At 38.4% G+C, this 23,862-nt stretch overlaps 1 protein-coding gene across 28 annotated transcripts in view; it reads right to left on the bottom strand.

Annotated features, from left to right (window-relative positions):
• The window catches only part of ERC2 (ELKS/RAB6-interacting/CAST family member 2), an 817,272-nt gene that overhangs the window by 196,494 nt on the left and 596,916 nt on the right, over nucleotides 1–23,862 (bottom strand). For all 28 annotated transcript variants that reach the window (XR_013541661.1, XR_013541663.1, XR_013541666.1 and 25 more), the window contains one exon: nucleotides 22,351–22,498. Coding sequence is in view for 1 of the 28 variants with exons in the window: in XM_078385331.1 (XP_078241457.1) it covers nucleotides 22,351–22,498 (148 nt within the window). In the remaining 27 variants the exon portion in view is untranslated. The remainder of the gene's footprint in view (nucleotides 1–22,350; nucleotides 22,499–23,862) is intronic.

Genomic DNA, 23,862 nt, shown 5'->3' with positions numbered 1-23,862 from the left:
GCATAGACCCAACTTTTAACCTCTTAATCCCTTCCTGCCCTACCAATACTATGCTTCTGCATAAGAGTAAGCACAGTGCAGCCCATGAACTCCCTGGGTTCTTATGTCTCCCTAGAATTTCCAATTCCATGATCTTCCTCCAAAATTATGGGTGCCAAGGAAGGGGGTGCAATTTGCCCTTCAAAATGATAGTCCTATTCCAATTCTGCGTATCTGGTTCTCAGTGACACACTTAGAGAAGAAAACCCAGACCCTGCCCTCTCCATTGCCATCCTGGAAAAGTGGGGGGGGGGGTGATTTCTTGCTTAGAAAGCAAGAACACAAGAAGAAGTTTTTCCTCTTCAAACATGTCACTCTCTAAGTGGAAAAAGCAATAAAGTAATGGAGAAGATGTTAGGACTCTTCTCTCTAAGCATGTTGCTGAGAATCATGAACATGGAGCTCCAAATGCTGAAACAAAGATGCATAATTGTCTATAACCAGCATTTTGTCAGATTTAAATAACAACTGCCAAGTTGGAGCTTCATATACATGAATATGGTATAGGTACAGTCCAGTACCACAGACAATATGTCTCATAATAAGTGCAAATACCATAAGCCTGAAATAACAAGCTATTGAAAAAGAAAACAATTTAGTTTCATTACAGGTCAAAAGTCAAAATAACATTAAAATATTGCTAGAATAGAAATAAGCTTATGTGATAAAGCAACAACCCAAAAGGAACCTTCATATTTCTATTTTTAAAATCCTGTAAATTCAAATAGTCTCATATGCCCGAAGGAAATAGACTCAAATGCTTCCAAACAGTAAGATGATGTCATCTGCATATCTTAAATCATTGATATTTCTTCCATCCATTTTCACTCCTTCTTCACCTGAATCTAGTCTGGTTTTCCATATGATATGTTATGCATACAGATTAAACAGGTAGGGGGATAAAATGCACCCTTGTCTGACACCTCAGACTACAGGGAATCATTCTGTCTCTCCCTATTCTGTCGTAATGGTAGCTTCTTGTCCATAATACAGGTTACACATCAGAACAATCAAGTGTTGAGGCACATTTGTTTCTTTCAGAAAAACTCATAGTTTCTCATCTACACACAGTTAAGAGATTTGCTGTATATAAAGGATAGATCAATCTTCTTCTGGTATTCTTTGGTGTACTCTAGTAGCCTGAGGATATTTGCAATATAATCTTGAATGCCTCTTCCTTTTTGGAATCTAACTTGAACATCAGGCATTTCTTGCTCTATAAAAGATAAAAGCCTTTGTTGCAACACTTTGAGCATCACTTTGCTTGCATGGGAATTAAACCAATGGTTCTATAGTTACTCCTTGGCAGCTTCCAGGTGATTAGAATGTAAATTGAGAGTTGTTAGTGTGGGCGTCATTGTTTTGTTTTCCATATTTGTTGGCATATTCTTGTTAGAATTTTGACAAGTTCAATCTCTGTGGCTTGAAATAATTCTATTAGTATTCCATTTACCCTTGGTGATTTATTTTTCCCTAGTGCTTTCAAAGCAGCTCTCACTTCACTTTCTAAAACTGTGCAATTTTTTTGTCATAGGATTTATTGTCTGCTTTTCACACATGCACGTGGTGATCAGAAATACAAGAGTGTGGATGACTTTGATCTCCAGTGACAATCTTTACACTTGATAATCTTTTATAAGTCTTTCACTGCTGCCCTTCCTACTCTCAGTCTTCTTGGTGTAGTCTCCATTTGGAGTGATGGTTGAATCAAGGTATACAAAATCCTTAACTATTTCAGTCTCTTCATTGCCAACATTACAGTTGTATAGTTGTCTTCTTCATGTTGAGCTGCAGTCCTGCTTTGGCAGTTTCTTCTTTCACTTTCACTAAAACTCAATTGAGTTGTTGCTGCTCTCTGCTAGTAAGATGATGTCATTTGTATGTCTTAAATTATTGGTGTTTTGACTCCTTCATCTGAATCTAGTCCAACTTTATATATGATTTGTTCTGCATATAGATTGAAAAGATAAGGGGATAAAATGCACCCTTGTGTGACACCTTCACATATGGGAAAACATTCTGTGTTTCCTTATTCTGTCTTAATGATAGTTTCCTGTCCACAATACAGGTTACGCATCAGGACAATCAAGTGCTGAGGCACGTGGATTTCTTTCAGAAAAAAAATAGGTTCTCATGATTCACACAAAGTCTTTGCTGTAGTCTATAAAGCACAGACTAATCTCCTAAAATTCTTTGGTGCCCTCCAGTAGCCAGAGGAAATTTGCAATATCCAGGACCTCTTCCTTTTCAGAATACCGCCTGAACTAAACATTTTTGTTGCAACACCTTGACCATGACTTTGCTTCCAATGGAAATTAAACCAATGTATAGTTACTGCTCTCCTTGGCATTTGCCTTCTTGGGGATTGGCATGTATATTGAGCGTCTCCAGCCTGTCAGCCATTGTTTTGGTTTTCATATTTGTTGGCATATTCTGTTAGGATTTTGGCAGATTCAGTTTCTGTGGATTGAAATAGTTCTACTGGTATTCCATCTACCCCAGATGATTTATTTTTTTTAGTTCTTTCAGAGCAGCTTCTCTTTCTAGAATTCCAAGTTCATCATCATAGGATTCCTCCTCAAAAGAGTCTGTCATCCTTTTATCTCTTCTGTATAGGTCTTCAGTATACTACCTTCTCTTTATTTTCTCGTATCCTATAGCGTGTTTCTCTGCAGTCTGGTTCTGAACCAATTTATCTGCTTTTACTTTTGCTTCTTGCCTGTCTTTTACAATTGTAAGTGTTTTTTCTAGCAGCTAGATTTTTCTTTTTACTACAGGAACTATAGTTTTTCATTTTTCCCTAATAATATCTCTGGTTTCACTCCACAGTTCTTCTGGTTCACAAGTTTAGTAATTGAGTTAAGTAATACAAATCTGTTCCTTATACAGATTTCAAAATAATCAATACAAAAAATAACGATAAAATACTCAGGAAGAAAAATGTGTAAGTGGACTTGAAATGCAAACAACAGGAAGCACACTTTCAATTTTCCCTTCTACTTTATCATTATTGGGTTGACTTCTTAAACATATATTGAAATTGATGGGAGTTATTTCCAGGGTTATGTAGTGTGGACCAAAATCTTAGCTGCACAGTGCAGATCATCATCCTCACTAAAAAGCTATTATGATTTCATCTTTTCCAAAAGCAATTGAATAGAGAGGGCTGTAATTTCTTGTCCAGATTGCTATAGGCTTTTTTTAAAGATAGGTGACAGCAGAAATGAATAGCACACATTTTCATGAAACACATTTTACTGTAGATATATGCTTTGTTATAAAAGTGACTGTTCTGTGCATTAACGGATCCACCCATTACAGAAGACAAACCAATAGAAGACATAATTTTAGATGCAACCAGTAATTTGGGTATGCTTTGTCAAAATATAGAATTTTGATAGGCCTGAACATGTATAAGTGTTTCATTAACGAGCTGCCATTGTGCACAGATGTGAGAATGCTGAATCACTCTGGAGATGATGCAATGTCTTGAAACCAGAAGACCAGGTGCAAAGGATGAAGTCATCTGTCTTCTGATTGGACTAAAAATGCCATGTACATGTATATAAGTGGACTGTGTCTTTGTGTCTTTCTCTTCCTCCTCTACCACTTGCTGCCATGCATTATGTCTGATTGTATAAAGAGTTCCTGCCATGCTGTTGAGATGCCTGCCTGTAAATATCTGTAAATACTTGTAAATACAACCGTCTTGCAACAAAAGAAGAACTTGTAAGTGTCTTCAATAACTCTGCGTATTTCTACTGTCGCCAAATCCATGAATTGCTTGGCATCAAATTATTTTCAAAATTAAAAACAATTATCTTTTTATGAAGGTAAGTATGAATCATTAACATTTGCCCCCGAAAAAACCATGGTGTATGGCAAAATGAGTATAATCCAGAGTACATAGAATTAAGTACTCCAGAGAATGAAAGCTGTTTTTAATTTTTCTGCGTTTTCTGTGTTTTTCTGTGCAGTCAAGTCAAAACCGAGCTATAGTGACTCTAATAGGGCTTTCAAAGAAAGTGAGATGCTTAATTCTTTCTGCAAATCTGTTGCAGTCTCTGAAATCTTCAAAGGCTATTTTCAAGCTTAGAAATCTGTTGCTATGTTTCTAGCTAGAGGTGTGAAATTTCAATGGATTTTGAAGTCACAGGGAAAAACTAGGTACCACCCCACTCAGTTGATTTTCTTTTTCTTTTGCATATAAAATTGTACTATCTGGCATATTTCTGAAAAAATATTTTATAAAAGTATGAACACTTTCATGTTGTATATTGTGAATATATCCCTTGTTAAAGGAAATACTGCAAAATGCTCTACCACATATCTTAATTTTTCTATCTGAGAAACGGAGAGAATGAAAACAGAAATTACTGCTCTTGTAATTAACAAAATAAAATGCATTACTTAAGTATGTAGAAATGCACTATTTGCTTCAGCAGTGACTATATCCAATAAACTAAGTAGCAAAACATAGAACATCCACAAGCCATAAGCTAGGCTCCTCTCATGAAGATTGGGGCACCAACTGGGTACAGAATATTTTTGGGAGAGTGCTGTATATGGGTATTATTCTGTTATTTCATAGACTGCCTTACATACAAATCTTGAAATTGTGCGGTTTTAATATTATACGGTTTTGCATGAGAAAAAAGTCTTTAAAATAACTTCATTTTAAAAAGAAACCATTTTGTCAGATTCCACATACACCCCTTTATATTCGTCAAAGTTTTAAAAAAATCCACTGGAAAAACAGATCTTTGAAAGAAAAGAAGAAAAAATATTTTTAACCACATTTTCCCAAGCTTTCTCCCGGGATCTTCTTATTTCTAACTAGTATTAGCTCAACAACGTTTTGTCTCTGGAAAACCATAAGCAAAATTGAGATGAAAAAAAAATTGGAATGAAGATTCAAGATGTCCTCAAACTACCCAACTGCTTGAGCTACATTTGCTTACAGTATACGTTAAAATGCAGCAGCAATAAGCTTGTGCTGATTATGTAACCCTTACACAGATGGGGGATCATTATCAGAAAAGGCAAAGACAAACAAGGGGTATAAGGGCTTTCAAGGGGAGAAGCAAGAATCCAGGAAAAGAAACTATGCTCTGGGCTTGTTTTCAGCCCTGCGATGGAGTAATATTTTCCTTGTAAAAGAGAAAGCATACCTCAACATGTTTCTGTTGAACTCGGTGGTGAAGCTAAGATGGATAACTACCTCACATACCCACATCCCTCCACAACTGTAACATATGATAGAAATCCAAATGAACCTGAAGGCTGTCTGCATTTGTGCTACCAGAAAATCAGAACCCTGCCTTTAGCAAGCCATTAAACCCATCGGTCCAGGTGTAAAGTTGCAACTGCTGCCCTGCCTATGTATCTATCCCAATCTGCACTGAGGAGCATTCTATGTTCTCTTTCTAACAAATCAGCTGTAAATCAAAGGTCACTGCAAAATGTTGATTGGTGCTGTTTCCACATTGGTAAATGTCAGGTAATTGGTAATCAGTGAGTGAAACATAATTGGTAGGTATTAGCATGCTACCAGGAAACTACTGGGAGTCCCTGTCTTTGGCTTCTTTACCTATTATTGACGTTACGCTTCTGCTGCTTAGGAGGGTTTGTGGATAGTACTTGTGACTATAGTGTAAGCTCTCACCAAGCTCTCATCCATAAATGTTACAAAACTACACAAATGGATGGAGATTACAAATGTCATCAATTCTAAATTCCTATAATCAGAAAATCCGGTTTTGCCTGTATTGTTCTGCTGACAATATGCATAGCAAAACTGAATTAAAGAAGAATCCCAATAGGCATCAAGATAGATCTTCTCAGATTTCTCATCCTTCAATCAACAGTCTTATGGCCCTTTCCCAGAGGTGCTCATGCATGCTACTTTAGAGACATTTCTTGGAGAGGTAGGGTGAAAGGATATTGTAGACAACTGCTTGTAATATGAAAGACTGGTAGATTTCTGCTAATTTTTATGAACTTCCACTGTCATAAGAGCTCAATGTCACCTTATTGATTTCTAGTACATTTATGAAGTAATGAACTAATGAGTTAGCAAAGTTTGCCAAGCTTTAGCTTGTCTCTGGATGATATATTACGGACACCTGTGGTCTTGAAGCGGCTGGAACATTTCTTTTCTAGGGTAAAATGCTTGCAAGCAATTTTTGGCCAATTCCATTTACATTTTTGGCTGACCATCCCAATAGTGGGAGGAGGGGGAAATTGGGAAATGCATCAGTTACTCTTAACAATCCTTTGAGAATTTTTAATTATGGCTTTTAGGCAAATTATTTCAAAGAGAATGACATCATTGTATAGGTTTCACTAGGACCATTTATCTTTGAATTCTCCAGAGGAATTCTAAATAGAAATATTACTGAACTGCAGGCAAACCCCTGGTCTTGTTTTAGCACTGCACTGATGGGAACATACCGAATCCTAAAATACAAATTATAATGTTAAAAAACGAATTGCTGGCTGAAATTCTGTTGCCTTGCTTTGCAAGTGCAATGCAAAGGCAATGGTACCAAAAACAGCATCAGGTCAGAAACACTATTCAGAAAGCAGACTAAATGGCAGACTAAATCAGCGGTTCCCAACCTTTTCCAAGTCAGAATCCCCTATAGCCTAATAACCCACAACCTCTGCTATATTTGCATAAGTTGGCTGTTGTCATCATACTCTGACAAGGCAGCACCGTCATTGCTGCTGCTACTCACCCTCCTACTGATCCTGTCATTTACTTCACTGCCAGCATGTCAAAACTGGGAAATGAACAGGCTGGGGGAGGTTAAATGTGGGGAGAAGAGAAGGCAAAGGATTTCAAAGGTTGACCAGGGGGTGGAGGGAAACTGTGGTGCCCAGGGAGGAAACAAAACCTTCACATAGAGAGGATCCCCCTCAGACACCAGGACAAAACTTTCCTTGCACCTACTGCAGAAGGATCAGGCCATTTGTTTTTGTTTTTTTTTTTGTCTCTCCTCCCTGAGGCTCTGTTGTGCAGGGGTTTTCCTTAATTTTAATTTTCCTCCTATTCTTCAGGTTTTCCAGAAGTGATGTGTCATAGTTAGAATCCCTTTGTTGAGGAAGCAACAGCAATTATATCTTTCTCCTGGCTTTTTTTGGGGGGGGGGTAAAAAATAGTCTTGGTCATCCCTTCTCATAAAGTAGAGGCTTCTTTCTCCCTCAAAGGCCTGTTTCTCATACATACACATACACACTAACTGTAGCTTGGAAAGGTCAAGGAAGAAATTATTTGACAAGGGTTACAACACATTTAAGCTGACCCACAATCCCCCCAAAACGCTTCATGACCCCTTGTCTGTCACGACCCCCCAGGTTGGGAAACACTGGGCTATTGCCTAGGCATAATGCCCAGCAGGCCTAAGAAGATGTAACTTCATGTTACATGAAGACAAACAGAATTTCAGCCATATATTTGTTCAACAATTTTAATTTCAAATACTCATAATCTGCCTGGTTTACAACCGTTGGTAAATCAAATTACACAAGAAGCTGAAATTGTAATCAGAAGATGATAAAGTAAAACTAGAGGAAAGCGCTGGGATTCAATCAGGTCTAACAGTCAGGAAGACAGAGGCAGACATTTCTGGCAGTAATTTTTGTAATCACCAAAAGCAAGATGGTTATGAAATTATTATTCTGTCTTCTTTCTGGCAAGGGAAATAAAGGGAGGGACTCATGGAATGTTCAGAGCCAAAATAACTTGACTGGACATACAACTATGTGTCATGATATTGGCTGGGAAGAGTGCCACTTCATGTTATGTCACTGGCAGTCAAATGTCTTTAATTTGGCTGTCGGTTTGATGTACTTTTAAGACAATGGGCACGCGGGTGTTTCTCCCTTCCTTGGAAGGAAAGGTGAGAGTCCTCTAAATCTACTACCTTCTCCTGTCTCTTAGCTTTCTAACACTGACCATCTTACATAATTTCCTTAGTTTTGCTGAGTAAATCATTGCTTAGTAGATGTCCATGTGCTGCATATATGCTGTTGCTTTCAAAGCAGGAAAATATCACTCCTCATTCACAAAGTGAATATCATGGTAATCAAAGGACTGAGGTATCTGCCTATCCGAGTTGAATCTGTAACAAGATTTAATCATCTACATGGGCAGGTAAATAACAGGGCACATTCAATGGCAGTTTGCCTCCTAAAAGCAGCTAAAGCCTATCATTAAAGACTCTTGTTTGGTCCTGCACCACAGTACTCCTGCCTATCCATTTGCATGCAAACGGGCACCTGAATGCATGACTCCAGCCACAGAAACCACAACACATTAACCACACCAATTCAATGGGGCCCAGGCTCAAGAAAGGGTTTGACTTTGAGTCCAAAATCTCAAAATAGCTCTTTTATTGATGCACAGCGACAATATATATGATTTATATATCCTTTCAATCTGTTCTCTTTGGGCACCTTCTGTAAGCTGAATTTCTGCTTTCTTCATTATATTTTTCCACTGGTTAAAGGATCAGACTAAAAGTTGACAAGCAAGATTTAAAGAGTCTTAAATATGTCATTTTAAAAGCTGTCCTCCAAACACACTGAAGTCTATCAGACCTCCCCAGTGAAGGCTATTGAGGGCATTTTAGAACATTGCAGTTATTCCAGAGTTTTCTTTACCTAATACAGATACAGAAACCAGCAAGAAATTAGAAAGAGGGTTATTTTTTTTAATCAAGGGATCTAATTTGATCTAATCAATGAGATTTTGCAAGGGTCCAATTTCAGTGCCTCATAACAGTAAGGTTGCATTTGCAATTTAGGTACTATACTCCTAAGCATGTCTACTTGCAAGTATCTTCGACAGGGCTTGCTCCCCTGTAAATGTGCTTAGGATTCCAATGTAAGCAAAGGTGATATGTGACTGGGGCATGGGGGCATCTGCTTAGATTTTGGAGTGAGTCACTCCTCTGTCCCATTCCACAAGCTGCACCCAAGTCTATGTATACTGATAAAAGCTGCAGCATGAAATGCAAAACTGAAAATAAGATTTTCTTTTTTTCTCAACTACTGCACTGATACTGTATCTGATATATGAAGAAGAATCCAAACTCAGATGAAGTAGAGATTAAAATTAAGTCAAATAATAAAGAAATATGCCATATCAATTGTAAAGACTCAGAGACTCTCAAACAGTGCTGCACAGTGGATAAAGTATCCTTGCACAACCATGTAGCTTGGGTTAGTTAATAGTTTCAGCTTAACTACCTCAAAGAACTTATATGAGGACAAAATGGGGAGGGGGAGCCCACATATGCTCTCTTGAGCATCCTCTTTGAAGGAAAGATTTAAATTTTAATAAACACATGTGCAGGAAATTTAAAAGTGGCTTCTAATTTGACTGATATTATTGGATGCCAGCTTTTGAGGATTTGCTAAAGCTTGTTTTTAAATGTTTATTAACAGCAAAATAAGGGAGAATCTGCTTATTTTTTCCTACACTTAGGCTTGGTAACTAATTCCCCTACTTACTCAGAACAAAGGAAAGTGGGTGCATTAATAATTTTCACTTAATATTGGGATACCCAAGAAAATAAAGCCAAACAAAGAAATTACATTTTAAATTAAAATGGCAGGCAACTCGCCTGTTTGATTATAGACAGGAAAAGTGAAAATAAAATTCTCTGTGTCCTTGGTGCCCACCCCACCCCTTCCGCAGATATGCATATGTATTGTTGCAGCCAATTCACTTCCTCACCTAATGAAAGTCATTGTTTTCAATTATTCTCATTTAACCTTCCAAATGATAATGGCATGTGGAATCATTACAGAGAGCCAATTAGGTAGTAAGCTTGAGGAGTCTACCAGATTGTTTAGAATTTTATTGCTATCTGTGTCTGAAGCAAACCTGGATATATTTGAGTTTTGGCAATTCAATCTCAGTGTACGTCTGTGATGCATTACGCATTCTGATGCAATCAGTGCACTTGGCATCCATCCAGTCACAATACAGTTCTGTGAGACAATTTGTTATATTGGGATAATCCACAAAGTTTAATAGTATTGACTGCTTGAACCTTGGGACTAATGTTTTTAGAAACATATCCCATACCACAGAATGTAAACATAGAAAGAAAGAAAGAAAGAGAGAGAGAGAGAGAGAGAGAGAGAGAGAGAGAGAGAGAGAGAGAGAGAGAGAGAGAGAGAAAGAAAGAAAGAAAGAAAGAAAGAAAGAAAGAAAGAAAGAAAGAAAGAAAGAAAGAAAGAAAGAAAGAAAGAAAGAACAACTGTGTCTCATAGGGTCTATAAGACAACATGCAGAGCGAGCTGCCTCGGTGGTCTATAAGGATTTTAGCACCCTCCAGGCTACTAGGGGTTGTCCATATATGCACAGTCAGGCTATAGAGAGAGGCAGGTTGCTGTGAAAGATAGTGTTTGGGCCAGCTAAAGCTATAACCCTATTCAAGCTGTTAAGGGCAATAAGTGTATTCAACACCCAAAGAAGGGAGTGTATCTGCCCCATCCCGTTTTCCTTCTGTTCAACCAAAAGGGACAGGACTATGTAAAAGGGAGAGACTCATCTACTCGCAAGACTCTCGCATGTGACTCACAGCTTGATTTCCCCATTTTTAGTTTATTCTGAATGAAAACATCACTGTAACAAGTGAACAGAGCTAAGGTTTTCTTCCTTTCTTTGGCAATATTGAGCTGGTGTGCTATCTCTTAGTTTCTTCACATGAGACACCAAATTTCATTGTAGGTATGTACTCTGGCCTATATGAGTTTCCACATTTTTCTTTCACTAGTATTCTCTGCAATGGACTAAGAATCTATCTGATTCTTCCTAACATTCATTATCCAAGAATCACATGGGTATGTGCATTAGTTTAGATTAGGACCACAGTGAATTTGATTGTTTAGGTAATACTTAGAGTATACATCACCATTATCAGTCTTTCTGTATGCATCTGGACAGGAATGCATATATCCACATGCCAGGATTTAAACATAAGCTATCTCTGTATGCTCAAGGGGGCTTTGTGATTATGTATTTCAAACAGAAGCCCAAGACCTACAACCTGTGGTGTACTGGAACTTGACTGCCAGCATGGTGGAAGTTTCTCCCCTTCCCCTTCCCACTGCAAACCAATGTCAGAGAGCTTCTTAGCCCTTTGAGCCAATTTTAGGGGACCTGCGTGGCAACAACAGTAGCCCTCTTTTGACTCCTTCCACCCCAATTGTGTCTTTGTCCCAACATACAAACTATGTTGGAAATCAAAAGAATTCTTATAGATGAATTTGAGAAATGCCCCCAATTTAAAACAACAACAAAAAATACTTGGAACAGACAAACTCTTGGGAATACTAGTATATTTAACTGGATCCTAGTCTAACTTACTAATTTGATTTCACTCGGGCAGAGGCTTTTTGTTTTGTTCTGTTTTGTTTTGTTGAAAGAAAGATTCTAGGTACTGTACTAAGCTCATAGTGACAAGGCAGCTCCTAATACCTAGCAAGTTACCCGGGTGGGGAAGAAGCCAGATATGCAGAGACTGGCGAAACGTTAGGAAGAACAATCTTCAGAACATGGCCAAAGAGCCCGAAAAACCCACAACAACCATGCATGCATATTGTTGGATAAAATGGGCTATAACTGTAATGGTGACATCCAATGTACCCTTGAAGCTGCACGGAGCAAGGATCCAGAGCACCAGATGGCCCTCTTGATGACATGACAAACCACCCATCCTAGCGCACCAGTTATGAGAGAGGGGGAGGGAAGCAGAATTCCGCATAGATGCGTAACCATTGTGTAGCTGTGCTGCTACCTCAGAATGAAGCTGGACCTCCAGCTCCAGGGAGAGGCTTGATCTAAATCTACAATCCCCCATTAAGAGGATCTTCCAAAAAAAGGGGGTTCTAAATATGTACATACTGCCCTCTGAACTGGATCCATCCCCAAATCCAAATCAACAGTAAAACTGTGACAAACAAAATCTGCTGCCCATCAGTCCCAAAATCACAAGACAATTATCTCTGCACAACCATTTGGGAGGGAAGAGTGGGGAAAACAACACCAAAGGATTGTGCTTCAGCAGGCCAGCAAGAGGCTTATATTATGTCCTGACAGACTGGCAAAAAAGTTCCTGTTCTCCAGTCAAATTAGAAAGTGAGTCCCCTGCACCTGGCTAGCTAATCAGAGATAAATCTGGCAAGTTCAGCAACTACGGTCTCCACTTGCAACTGCCATGGATTCAGTGAGACAAGGGAGAAGCTGCTATACTGCTCTTAAAGGGGGGGGGGGGCTGAAGAGTCTCTCATCTTATTCATCTGCACTTCACAGGATATATGTTTTTATAAGTGTTATCTCTGCTTTTTATCATTCTGCATTCAGTTGTGTTTACAACAATTCTTAAAAGAGTAATTAAGCTAGTACCTTTTCATGAGGTACCAGAACTGCAAAAAATCAATAATCCATGAAGTTCTCAATTAGTAATAAAAATGTAAGTCCATTGTAGGTGACATACTCTTTCTATCAGAAACTATTGCTATCAGAGTAAGAAGGGTATTTTCAAATCAACAGACATAGATACAGTATTAGGGAAAGGATAAATCATTGAATTATCCTTGTAGACTCTTTCAGGGCTGGAACGGTCCATTTGCTGGATTATACCCACTATGTAGCATGGTCTGAAGCACAATCATGTAAATATTTATTCCTGGATAAATAGGTATGACATTCAGCCTTTTGGCATAAATGCAAGACCCTGCAGTCATTGACCAGGGGAGCACAAAAGGGAAAAATTTAGAAAATTTAAATTTTTAGGGTATGACTCTTAGAATACCACAGTCAGCTTGAAGAAATTCTAGAAATTGTAGTTCAAGGAATTGCAGTTCTCCAAGATCTATGCAATGCAGACTAAGACAAAAGATTTAAGAGACCAAATCTCTCAAAAGTGCTTAGGTCAGGTATTAATGGACGAGTTTCAATTGTTGAGACCTGAGGATGTGGACAGGGTGCTTGGATCTGTCCGTTCTACCACCACTCCATTCTACCCTTGCCCATTTTGGCTAACTGGAAGATCTGCCAGGGCAGTTCGCACCTGGGTCCAGGAGGCCGTGAACGTCTCCTTGAGAGAGGACGTGGTCCCTACCACCTTGAAAGAGGTGCCTTGGTCACCCTGTACGATGACCTTTGCTGGGAGAGAGACAGGAGGAGTGTGATCCTGTTGATATTCCTGGACCTCTCAGCAGCTTTTGACACCATTGATCATGATGTCCTTCTGGATAGGCTGGCTGAGTTGGGAGTTGGGGGCACTGCTTTATGGTGGTTCCACTCCATCCTAGCTGACCATGTCCAGAGGGTGGTGCTGGGGTCAGTTGCTCTGTAATGGAGTTCCTCAGGGCTTGATACTGTCTCCAATCCTGTTTAACATCTATGGAACCACTGGGAGAGGTAATCAGGAGGTTTGGGCTGAGGAATCAGCAATATGCTGACAACACTCAGCTCTAACTTTCGTTTTCCACCAATCCAAGTGAGGCGGTTTCTGTGCTGAACTCATGTCTGGACCTGATAATGGACTGGATGAGGGTTAATAAATTGAAACTCAGTCCAGTCAAGATGGAAGTGCTGTTAGTGGGTGCTTTGCCAGACAGGCTGGAGGGCCATTTCCCTGCCCTGAATGGGGTTACACTCCCCCTAAAGTACAGGGTCTGCAGCCTGGGGGTGCTCCTGGACCCCAGTCTAACTCTGGAGGCCCAGGTGGACTCGGTGGCCAGGGGTGCATTCCTTAAGCTGCGGAAATTATACCAGCTACGGCCCTACTTATTCATTTATTTATTTATTTTATTTATATCCCGCCTATCTAGTCGATAGACCACTCTAGGCGGCTTACAACAAGGGATACCACAATAAAAACAACAAAATTACATAAAAGAAAACTTTCGACAATTGGGTGGACGGGTGGAGGCTCATGACAGTTACACACACACTGGTAACATCTTGTATAGATTACTGCAATGTGCTCTACATGGGGCTGCGTTTGAAGACAGTCTGGTGACTGCAACTGGTCCACAATCGAGCTGCGTTTCTGGTGAGTGGTGGGGCCGCTAGAGGACACATCAAGCCGATTCTGTTTAAGTTACATTGGCTACCAGTTGCTGCCCAGGCCCAATTCAAAGTGCTTGTTTTGACATATAAAGCCCTAAACAGCTTAGGCCCTAGATACCTGAATGACCACCTCCTTCTATATGAACCTACCCAGCAATTAAGATCTAGCCAGGGGACCCTTTTGAAAGAGCCATCCCTTAAGGAGGTAAGAGGGATGGCTTGCAGACAAAGGGCCTTTTCGGCAGCTGCACCCAGACTATGGAACCCCATCCCAATTGAGATTCATCTGCGCCAACACTGATGACATTTCGCCGCCAGATCAAAACCTTCCTGTTCCAGAAGGCTTTTAATTGAAATAGTATCAACTGTGGGTCCTGATGGAAATTTTTAATTGTATTTTAATTGCTTTATCTTTTTTACCATATATTAATTGTTGTAAACCGCCCAGAGACCTTTGGGTAGAGTGGGTGGCATATAAGTTAAATAAATAATATAAAATAAAATAAAGTAATCTGGAGAAGGGCAAGTGGCGTAGATGAAGTGGTTCTGAACATTTTAGTCAGGATTATATTACAGGATGGGATAGTAATAAGGTGATAAATTACCATGCAATCTATACAATACAGGCATTAACAATATAGAAATAACAAATGAGGTAAAATGTAAAGCACACCAGTTATGATAATATGTAATGTAACATAAAGCTACCAAACCACTACAAAAACATAATTTCGCCTGACCAGATTAAGTTCACATTGTCTCATAGACTCAAGCCTTCAAATCAATTCATCTTTAAAAACATGCAGGAAATACAACATTTCTCACCTAAGCTGTTTCCAAAGACATCTCAAACGCGATTATTTTGAAAAACTGGTTTAGAGGGTTTATCATTAACTCGTGATGAAGTCCCTGTTGATTTCGCCTACTAAGTTTTTCTCTAGACCATGACTTGACTTTTATTTTACAAAGTCTACCAAAGAGGTCTCTTTAATTTATTGAAAATTGATTCTCCTCCTTAACAAAGCTAGTCATGAAATCTTTTCACAGTTTCTCAGAAATAAGCAAAGATCTATACTTCACACAAGAGAGCATTAGAACTCATTTGTATCTATGGTTAGAAAGCAAAAAGGAATGCCAAAGAGGTTTGTTGTCATGTGCCATCAAGTAATCTCTGACACATGACAATCATACTAATGATCCCATCCAAAATGTCTCCTCTACAACATTCCTGCTCAGATCTTGCAAACTCAAAACTGTAGCTTCCTTTAGGGAGTCAATTCATCTCATATTTGGTGTTCTTCTCCTGCTGCTTTTAAACTGTTTTTTGATTTTTAATTTTAATTGTTCATATCCTTGTTATTTAATTTAAGTTAGTTTAACTTGGAACACTTTGTTATAGTATCTTTATGTTTTATTGTGTTGTGAACCACCCCCAAGTGACCACTGGTCAGATGGGCGGTATGAAAATTGAATGAATGAATGAATGAATAATAAACCTTTCCCCTCATTATTGTCTTTTCCAGATAATCTTGCCTTTTTATGATGTACCCAAAATAGGGCAGCTACAATTTCATCATTTTTGTCTCCAAAAATAGTTCAGGCTTGATTTGATCTAGGACCCACATGTTCATCTTTCTGGTGATTCAGGATATCTGCAAATCTCTTCTCCGAAACGATATTTCAAACAAATATTTTCTATAAGCTTTCTTTGCTGTACACTTTTCACATCTGTACATGGTGATCAGAAATACAAGAGTGTGGATCTTGGTTTCCAGTGACACATCTTTACAATGGATGATCTTTTCTAATTCCTTCACTGTGTCCCTTCCTCTCAGTCTTCTGATTCCTGGGTGTAGTCTCATGTGGACAGATGACTGAACCAAGATATACAAAATCTTTAACTATTTCACTCTCTTCATTGTCAACATTAAAGTGGGTAGTTCTTCTGTAGTCATGATTTTTGGCTTCTTCATGTTCAGCTGCAGCCTTGATTTGGCACTTTCTTCTTTCACTTTCACTAAAACTCCATTTGTTGCTGCTTTCTGCCAGTAAGATTGTGTCATCTGCATATCTTAAATTATTGATATTTCTTCCATTCATTTTCACTCCTCCTTCACCTGAATCTAGTCTGGCTTTCCATATGATAATGTTATGCATACAGAGCAAACAGGTAAGGGGATAAAATGTGCCCTTGTCTGACACCTCTGCTTACAGGGAACCATTCTGGCTCTCCCTATTCTGTCTTAATGGTAGCATCTTGTCCTCAATACAGGTTACACATCAGAACAATCACATCTGTTTCTTTCAGAAAAACTCATAGTTTCTCATCATCTACACACAGTCAAGAGATTTGCTGTATATAAAGGATAGATCAATCTTCTTCTGGAATTCTTTGGTGTACTCTAGTAGCCTGAGGATATTTGCAATATGATATCTTCCTTTTTGGAATCTAGTTTGAACACCAGGCATTTCTTGCTGCATGAAAGATAAAAGCCTTTGGTGCAACACTTTGAGCATCACTTTGCTTGCATGGGAAATTAAACCAATGGTTGTATAGTTACTGCACTCCTTGGCAGCTTCTGGGTGATTGGAATGTAAATTGAGAGTTGCCAATATGTGGGCCATTGTTTTTTTCCATTTTTTTTTTTGGCATACTCTTGTTAGAATTTTGACAAATTTAATCTCTGTGGCTTGAAATAATTCTATCAGTATTCCATTTACCCTTGGTGATTTATTTTTTCCTAGTGCTTTCAAAGCAGCTTTCATTTCAATTTCTAAAACTGTAGAAGATCAGATCAGATCAAGTTTAATACGGTCACAGACCAATATCCAAACGTACAAATAAATGTAGAAAAAACAGTAAAGCTCATATATAAAAACATACACAAAGTTAAAAAACAGTAAAACACATGTTAAAAAGTTAAAGTTAAGTTAAAAGCATCCTAACAAAGTAATACATTATACTACCTTAGTCTCCCTTTCAGGTTCCCACTAATAACTAAAATCAAGCAATTTTTAAAACCTTCCTTTCACGGATTTTAACAACAGCTGCAAGATATTTCACCACATTGTACCAGATATCTATATTGCGTCCAGATAGCAATAAAAGCATGTAAAAAGCCTCAGAGTGCCCAGGGAGTAATTTTAGATAGGGTTCAATAAAATTCCTCTGAATATCAACATAATAAGCACAGTAGAGGAGCATTACTGTTTCTATTGCACCCAAATTACAAAAACATCTACATTGAGAGTATGGAATTTTCTTACACTTCCCTTCTAGTACAGCCGATGGTAATGCATTTAGTTGGGTAAGAGTAAAGGCTCTACGATACTTGGATATTAATAGTGAGTAAAGGTAGTTAACTGGTTTAAAAGGCAGTAGTGCTTTATCCAAAGAAATACTATTTGATATTGCTCCCAAATCATGTTGCCTCTCCACCTCCATGATGCGTTGTTTAAGAGCTTGGTTTGCAGCATCATATCCCAAATATATTATATTGCCTTCTGAAAATCCATAAGATCTAAGCTTGACTAGTAGAACTTCCTTCTAATTTGATTGATAATTCTTCTGTAATATTAGAGAGGTCAAACCTCTCGGGAAGAAAATTACTTTCAGCCAGAAGCTAAAGATGGTTAGCCAAATCTTTATTTCAACTTTCAGGAATCCTACCTCCAGCAGCAGAGCCTGCATTAGGAACCCCGCATGGCACCTGCAGAATCACTCTTAAAAATGTTGTCTGGACCGTTTCTAATGGAGTAAAGAAAGAGTAGGATCCTAATTGTGCACCATAGAGTAATTGGTTAATTGATTTAGCCTCAAACACTTTTAAAACTGCTGGAATATATTGTCCCCCTTTGTTATAAAAAAAATCTGTGTTGCTGATGCAGATCTCTGTGCTGCTTGGGCCACATAGTCTGCAAGTGCTCTGCGAGCGCCATTTACTTGGAAGACAACTCCAAGGTATCTAAAGACCTTTGTTTGTTCAATCTTGTAGCCATTTATAATCCATTTATAGAGTTTTGGTCTTTCAGCAAACACCATGATCTTAGTTTTTTCATAGTTTATTTGAAAACTTTCTTCTTGACTGGAGTTTGCGATAATATCACAGCAACTGGTGTTTGCGATAATATCACAGCATCATCAGCATACAGCAGCACCGAGAGGCGTCTGCCCACTAGATTGGGGGATGGAAATCTAACTGGCTAAGGGTTACCACCATTGAGTTAATATAGAAACTAAACAATAATGGGGCCAATATGCATCCTTGTTTGATTCCATTATATGTGGGTCCTTTGTTGGACAAATAACCCTCCCAACTGCATCTTATTTTCAGATTTGTGCTTTCATGGAGTTTATAAATGAGCAGTAATAAATGATGATCTATTGTAGAGGATCCTACTTCACACCACAGTTTATCTCTAGAGATGGAGTCAAAAGCAGATTTAAAGTCAATAAAGGTTTGGGTTTTTTTAACTGAGAAGTACAAAACATAAATCCTTTTACTGCAAATTACACCTACTGTATATAAAAAGGGAAGTTCTCTGAGACAATGATAAAATGGGCAAAGGATTTCGGCTATAATATTGACATTGATCACTGGACAATGATGTGGAAAGACTGTTATAAAATGATCAAGCCAGTAAATTTAAGAGAAAATATCCTCAAAATGTTTTATAGATGGCATTATACTCCTACAAAACTCGCAAAAATGTCAGAAGGCAGCAGTAATATCTGTTGGAAATGTAAAAAAAAAGTGGGAACGTATTATCATATGTGGTGGTCATGTGAAAAAGCCAGGGTTTATTGGTTACAGTTGTGGGAAATGATAAAAGGAATTATTCAAAAGAAATTAAATTTTAAACCGGAAATAGCATTATTAAACATTATGCCAGAAATTACTAACAAGAAAATTAAATATTGTTTGATGTATATATTGATAGCAGCTAGGTCACTCTGGGCCCAAAAATGGAAAAGTGAAGACGTACCTACAATGGAGGAGCTCCTGAAGAAGCTGTTGGACATTATAGAACTGGACTCACTATCAGAAGCGCTACGAGATCAACCAAGAGACTATGCAAAACAAAGTTGGATCTTAATACATGCTTGGGGCCAGGGTCAGACTTGAAGAAAGGGTAAAATGATTGATGGGCTTTGTCTTTTTTAGTTTTTCTTTTTTCTTTTTTTCAATGCTCTCTGGAGTTTGGGAGAGCTGGAATGTAATAAGGTCTGAATCCCTGTCCTCAAAGGGGGGGAGGGTTTGGGGTGTCTGTACTGCATATGTGTTTGTAGTTGAAATAAAATTTTAAAAAAGGGAAGTTCTCTGAATACAAGAAGATAATAATAAAAACTAGTCCTTAATGGGTAAACAACCTTCTGCTTCAGCAAAGTTTCTCTTATCTATCCAACTGTCAAGAGAGTTAATGGCACCTTTGTAGAATGCTGCAATGTCCTTTTTAACCATGTAGATAGATTCCTCCACCACACCATCTCTCAGTGGCTACCCTGTCAGCACAGGTCAGGCTGCCCAATGCAGAACTATAGAATTGTTGCTGTCTTTCCAAGAGTAGCACTACAGTCTCCCCAAGAAGAGGAAATGGGAAACCAAATGTTTAAGAGAAATTAAGCAGGCAGAGTGTGAAGCATGCTGTAGAGGGAACAAATATCCTGGTGACTCTTGCATAAAATGGCATCTTCTATTAAGTCACACCATTCTGGGCCCTTTTTATTGGTCCTGCTAGAGTGGGGTGAAGAATGTTAAACTCTCTCGATACAGGTAGACTGCAAACCTTTTGCTCCTTTATGGCACGCCCAATCCTGAAGAATGATGGGAGTTGCTGTCTATTAGCATCGAGGACACCGTTATACTAGAATGTAATGCAATATTGGAAAGTGCCTTTTAAAATCTGCCTGTTTGTTTTGAGAGTTATATGCAAAATGTTAAACAATGAACATTTACATTATACAATTACTAAGAAATATCTACTGTTCTGTGCAAAATGAGTAAAGATGGCTATCATTGGATCCATGCCATTCAGCTGTGGCTACAGACAACCTGGGAATCAATCTGCAAGCAGAGGGAGAGGGCAGACAGGTGTCAGGGCAAAATGTCTCCTACAGAGACATCTCCTACAAAATGCCTCCTACAAGATGTCTCCAAAATGGCAAAATGCCTCCTACAGAACTGACTGACCTGAGGCATGTGTACATCATGTCTGGAACCCAGGTACTTGGCACCATTGTCTGTGATGAAGTCAGCATCACAAATGGATGATAAATTCATGCTCTGGGGCTGTTTCCTATTTCTATAGACCTGTAGGAAAAAGCTACAGTGATTAGGTGCATGAGGTCAGAACTGCAGGAAGAGCAGGGAGCATAAGGTAATAATGAAGCAGCAACTTTACATTCTGTTGCTTTTAAAATACAGAAAGCTTTAGCGCACAATGTATGATTCAAGAAAAAGAATCATTACATTGATACATTTGAGGGGTCCAATATAATAGCATGCTTATTTATTAAGAGTTCTTAAGAACAGACTGGTTATCTCTGGAGGGTTGGGAGAAACTGGCATGACTCTGACTAGTAATGTTTTCCTACTTTATACAGGTAACAGTAATGAAGCTCAAGGCTGATACTGCCACACAAGGGAAAACATCTAATTAAATACTATTGCATTCCCATTTTAACACATTTTCTACGAAGGAAAAAGGGTTGACAATACATTCCACAACATGGCTTCAGCATCTAGGTTATCTGAATATTCTTCCTCTTTATTTAAAGGAAGATAGCACAATTAGTATGAACAGGAGAGTACTGCAAAACAGTGAAGTAAGCAATGTCTGTTCAGTGTTGTACATGCAAGTTTTGTCACCATGTTTTTCTATTTCCCCCTTCCTATGAGGAGCTCAGGGAGATTCAGTAACCCATCACATCCTCATACCGAATCTGAGTAGCTGTGCAACCTTTCGAGTTCAAGAAGAAGCTAAGAAAAATATTTTATTTCTCCTCACAGAGATATTTTCTGCACAGTACTCCCCCCTCCCTTGAGAAATCTTACAGGAAATCTTGCTGGGTCTCCTACAATTTGTGTGGTCATTATTTTGTGGAAGACATAACAAGTTGTGCAGGATTATTACAATTCTTACAGAGAATGGTTATCTTTCCTGCACAGTAGTCACCTGCAAAGGGCAAAAGAAACTCCAGTCTGTGTAGGATTCTTACAATTCCTGCACAGAGTAGCATGTTTCCTGCATCGGATATACTGGAAACAGCATTAAACTGTGCAGAATCTGGCAGTTCCCTGCACAAAACAAGTGGAAAAAATAAAAATGAAAGGGGGAGACAATATTGCAATCTTGGTTTTGTGAGTAGCCAGGAAAACTTGTTAGTGCAGGGAGAAATTGGCAGAGACCATTTGGCAGGAGATGACCTGAAAAACTACCGAAATAAAACATTTTTCAAGTACTTGTCACACTCTTATAAAACAGCAAGAACAGAAATGTGAATGGAAAGAACTCTGTGGCTGTGTGGTGATATGAACTCAACTCTTCCTGGTCCATATCAAACATTCTAACTATTAAACGATACGGTAGCATACGAGTTTGATGTGGTTATTCTTCTCATCAGTAAAACAGAAAAAAGGAATGCAGTTTAATAATTATTTAAAGGTAGAGCATAAAGTACCTAGACATGCACAATGCTAATCCAATCTGCAAATCAGAACGGAAATAAATTATAGCCCAGTTTCCACTCAAATCCAGGTATCTTTATAACTTCCAGATAACCTTGCAGAAAGCTAACAAGCAAATGCAATACAGCATCTGAACACACAGCTGTAAAAAACAAAATAGAAAATGGGAATTCTACATAAAGTGTTAGTAGGGTTTTACAGAAAAGCATATCTTTATTTGATGCTTCCTGCTGTTATTTACTAAATAAAGTGGAAGGCATGATAGAAACAGTAGAACAGGATGTGTTCCACAGAATATACTGGACAAGTCAAACCAACATGCAACGAAATACTGAACACCAATAAAAAAGTAGCAAGGCAACATGTGTCCTTAATCCTACCTTTCCTTCAGGCTCTCACAAAGCAAGCTTGGTTTAAACACTTGTTTTGAAGTAAGAAGAAACTTTAACAAGGGCAATAATCTCAAATTCCCGGAAAGAGTAAAGAGAATGGGGGTAGGATAGAAGAAAAGGGAGTTTTTCCAACCTGTTGTTTTAACTGATGGACTAATCTGTCTTTTTCTCTTTTCAAAGCCATCACTTCTTCTTGAGTTTTCTTTTTCTTTGAGGCAGACAGTTCGAGCAAGGCAATGTTTGCATCTTTTTCGCTGATGGCAGCAAGTAGTGCTTCCTGTCTGATAAAATAAATAAATATATACATCAAAACTCCTGGAGAGCATCTTAGTTTTTATTCGAATATTCTAGCAGTTCTGGAGGAAAAAAGGGAAATCATATCAGGTATCATGGCTGCACAGAAAGTCTTATCCTGTGTGCAATATAGACCAACAGATTTTTTTTTCCTCCCTGGGTTGCATACCATGGATCCAAATTCTTAGCTAATAATAGCTATGAACATCAGATACTTAACCTATAAATGGTGTGAGATGAATAAAGTATCATTAGACACACACTTACCTGGAATAAGCCACACTGAACCTGTTGAACACTTTCTTCTGAGTAAATATGCATTCCAAGTTGAAGCCATAGAAGTGAGCCCACACATGAAATGCAATCTCTTTGATGTGGTCTGGCTGAAGGGCAAAATGCCAGCTAGATCAATATTAGCTTCTTATGTTCAGCTTTACAGACCACTCTGATCCAAGCAAAAGCCTGGACTGCACTGAGTGCCTCATAAATCTATTGAATCAATGTTTCCAAGTATTGCTAAATTGCATAATATCTTTAGAACAGCTCAGCACATAGAACTGATAATGTGCTGACCCAAAGAAACATCTCACAAATGTGAAGGATAATCCAAGATAAGATAGGCACATACCAAGTGAAAATATCATAGCATGTGTTCTTTTCTGAAGTTCTTTCCCCCCAGGTTTAACTAAAGACTTCCATTTTCTCTACTATTTCCAGTCTTTTATTGATTGTTTGATTTTATTTGATTTCTATACTGTCCCATTAATGCAATCACTACAAAGGGCAGTTTACACAGGATTAAAACTTTTATTATATTCTGTGTTTTCACACAGCGCGTTACAAATGGCAAGCATCAATTTTTGCTTAAGAAAAACAAAACAAAGGACTTGCAGAAGAATGGAAAAACTAATTTGCGACAGGTTTATTCTAACTCATTATGTAGTCTGTTGCTGTAAAAGGGCAGGAGGGAAACTGTGGCACCTTAAAGACCATCAGATTGGTTGTGGCGTAAACCTGAGCCGGATAGATGATGTAATCAGGGCAACTGTGAGATGCATAAACCAAACAAAAAATATTCAAAACCCTTTCCATAGCCTGCTTCATCAGCTGCTATCAGACATTAGAACCAGACATCTCAAAACCCATTGCAACAATAGCTTGTATATGTGAAAGGCCAATCTTTAATTTATATTAAAAAATAATGGAATATGAACTCTGATTCTATAAACCAAGAGAAGGTAGGAATATCTAAAAGAAACAATGTTAAGTATATCATTCAATGTTTAGAATCTGTGTGCAATTTCTCTATAACAGAAAGGTCTATAAAGCGCAGTTACTTGCTTCCACCACA

The sequence above is a fragment of the Pogona vitticeps genome, chromosome 2 (assembly GCF_051106095.1).
Source record: "Pogona vitticeps strain Pit_001003342236 chromosome 2, PviZW2.1, whole genome shotgun sequence".
NCBI lineage: Eukaryota > Metazoa > Chordata > Lepidosauria > Squamata > Agamidae > Pogona > Pogona vitticeps.
Note: the sequence above shows the minus strand (reverse complement) of the source record. Positions and strands in the feature narration are given on the sequence as shown.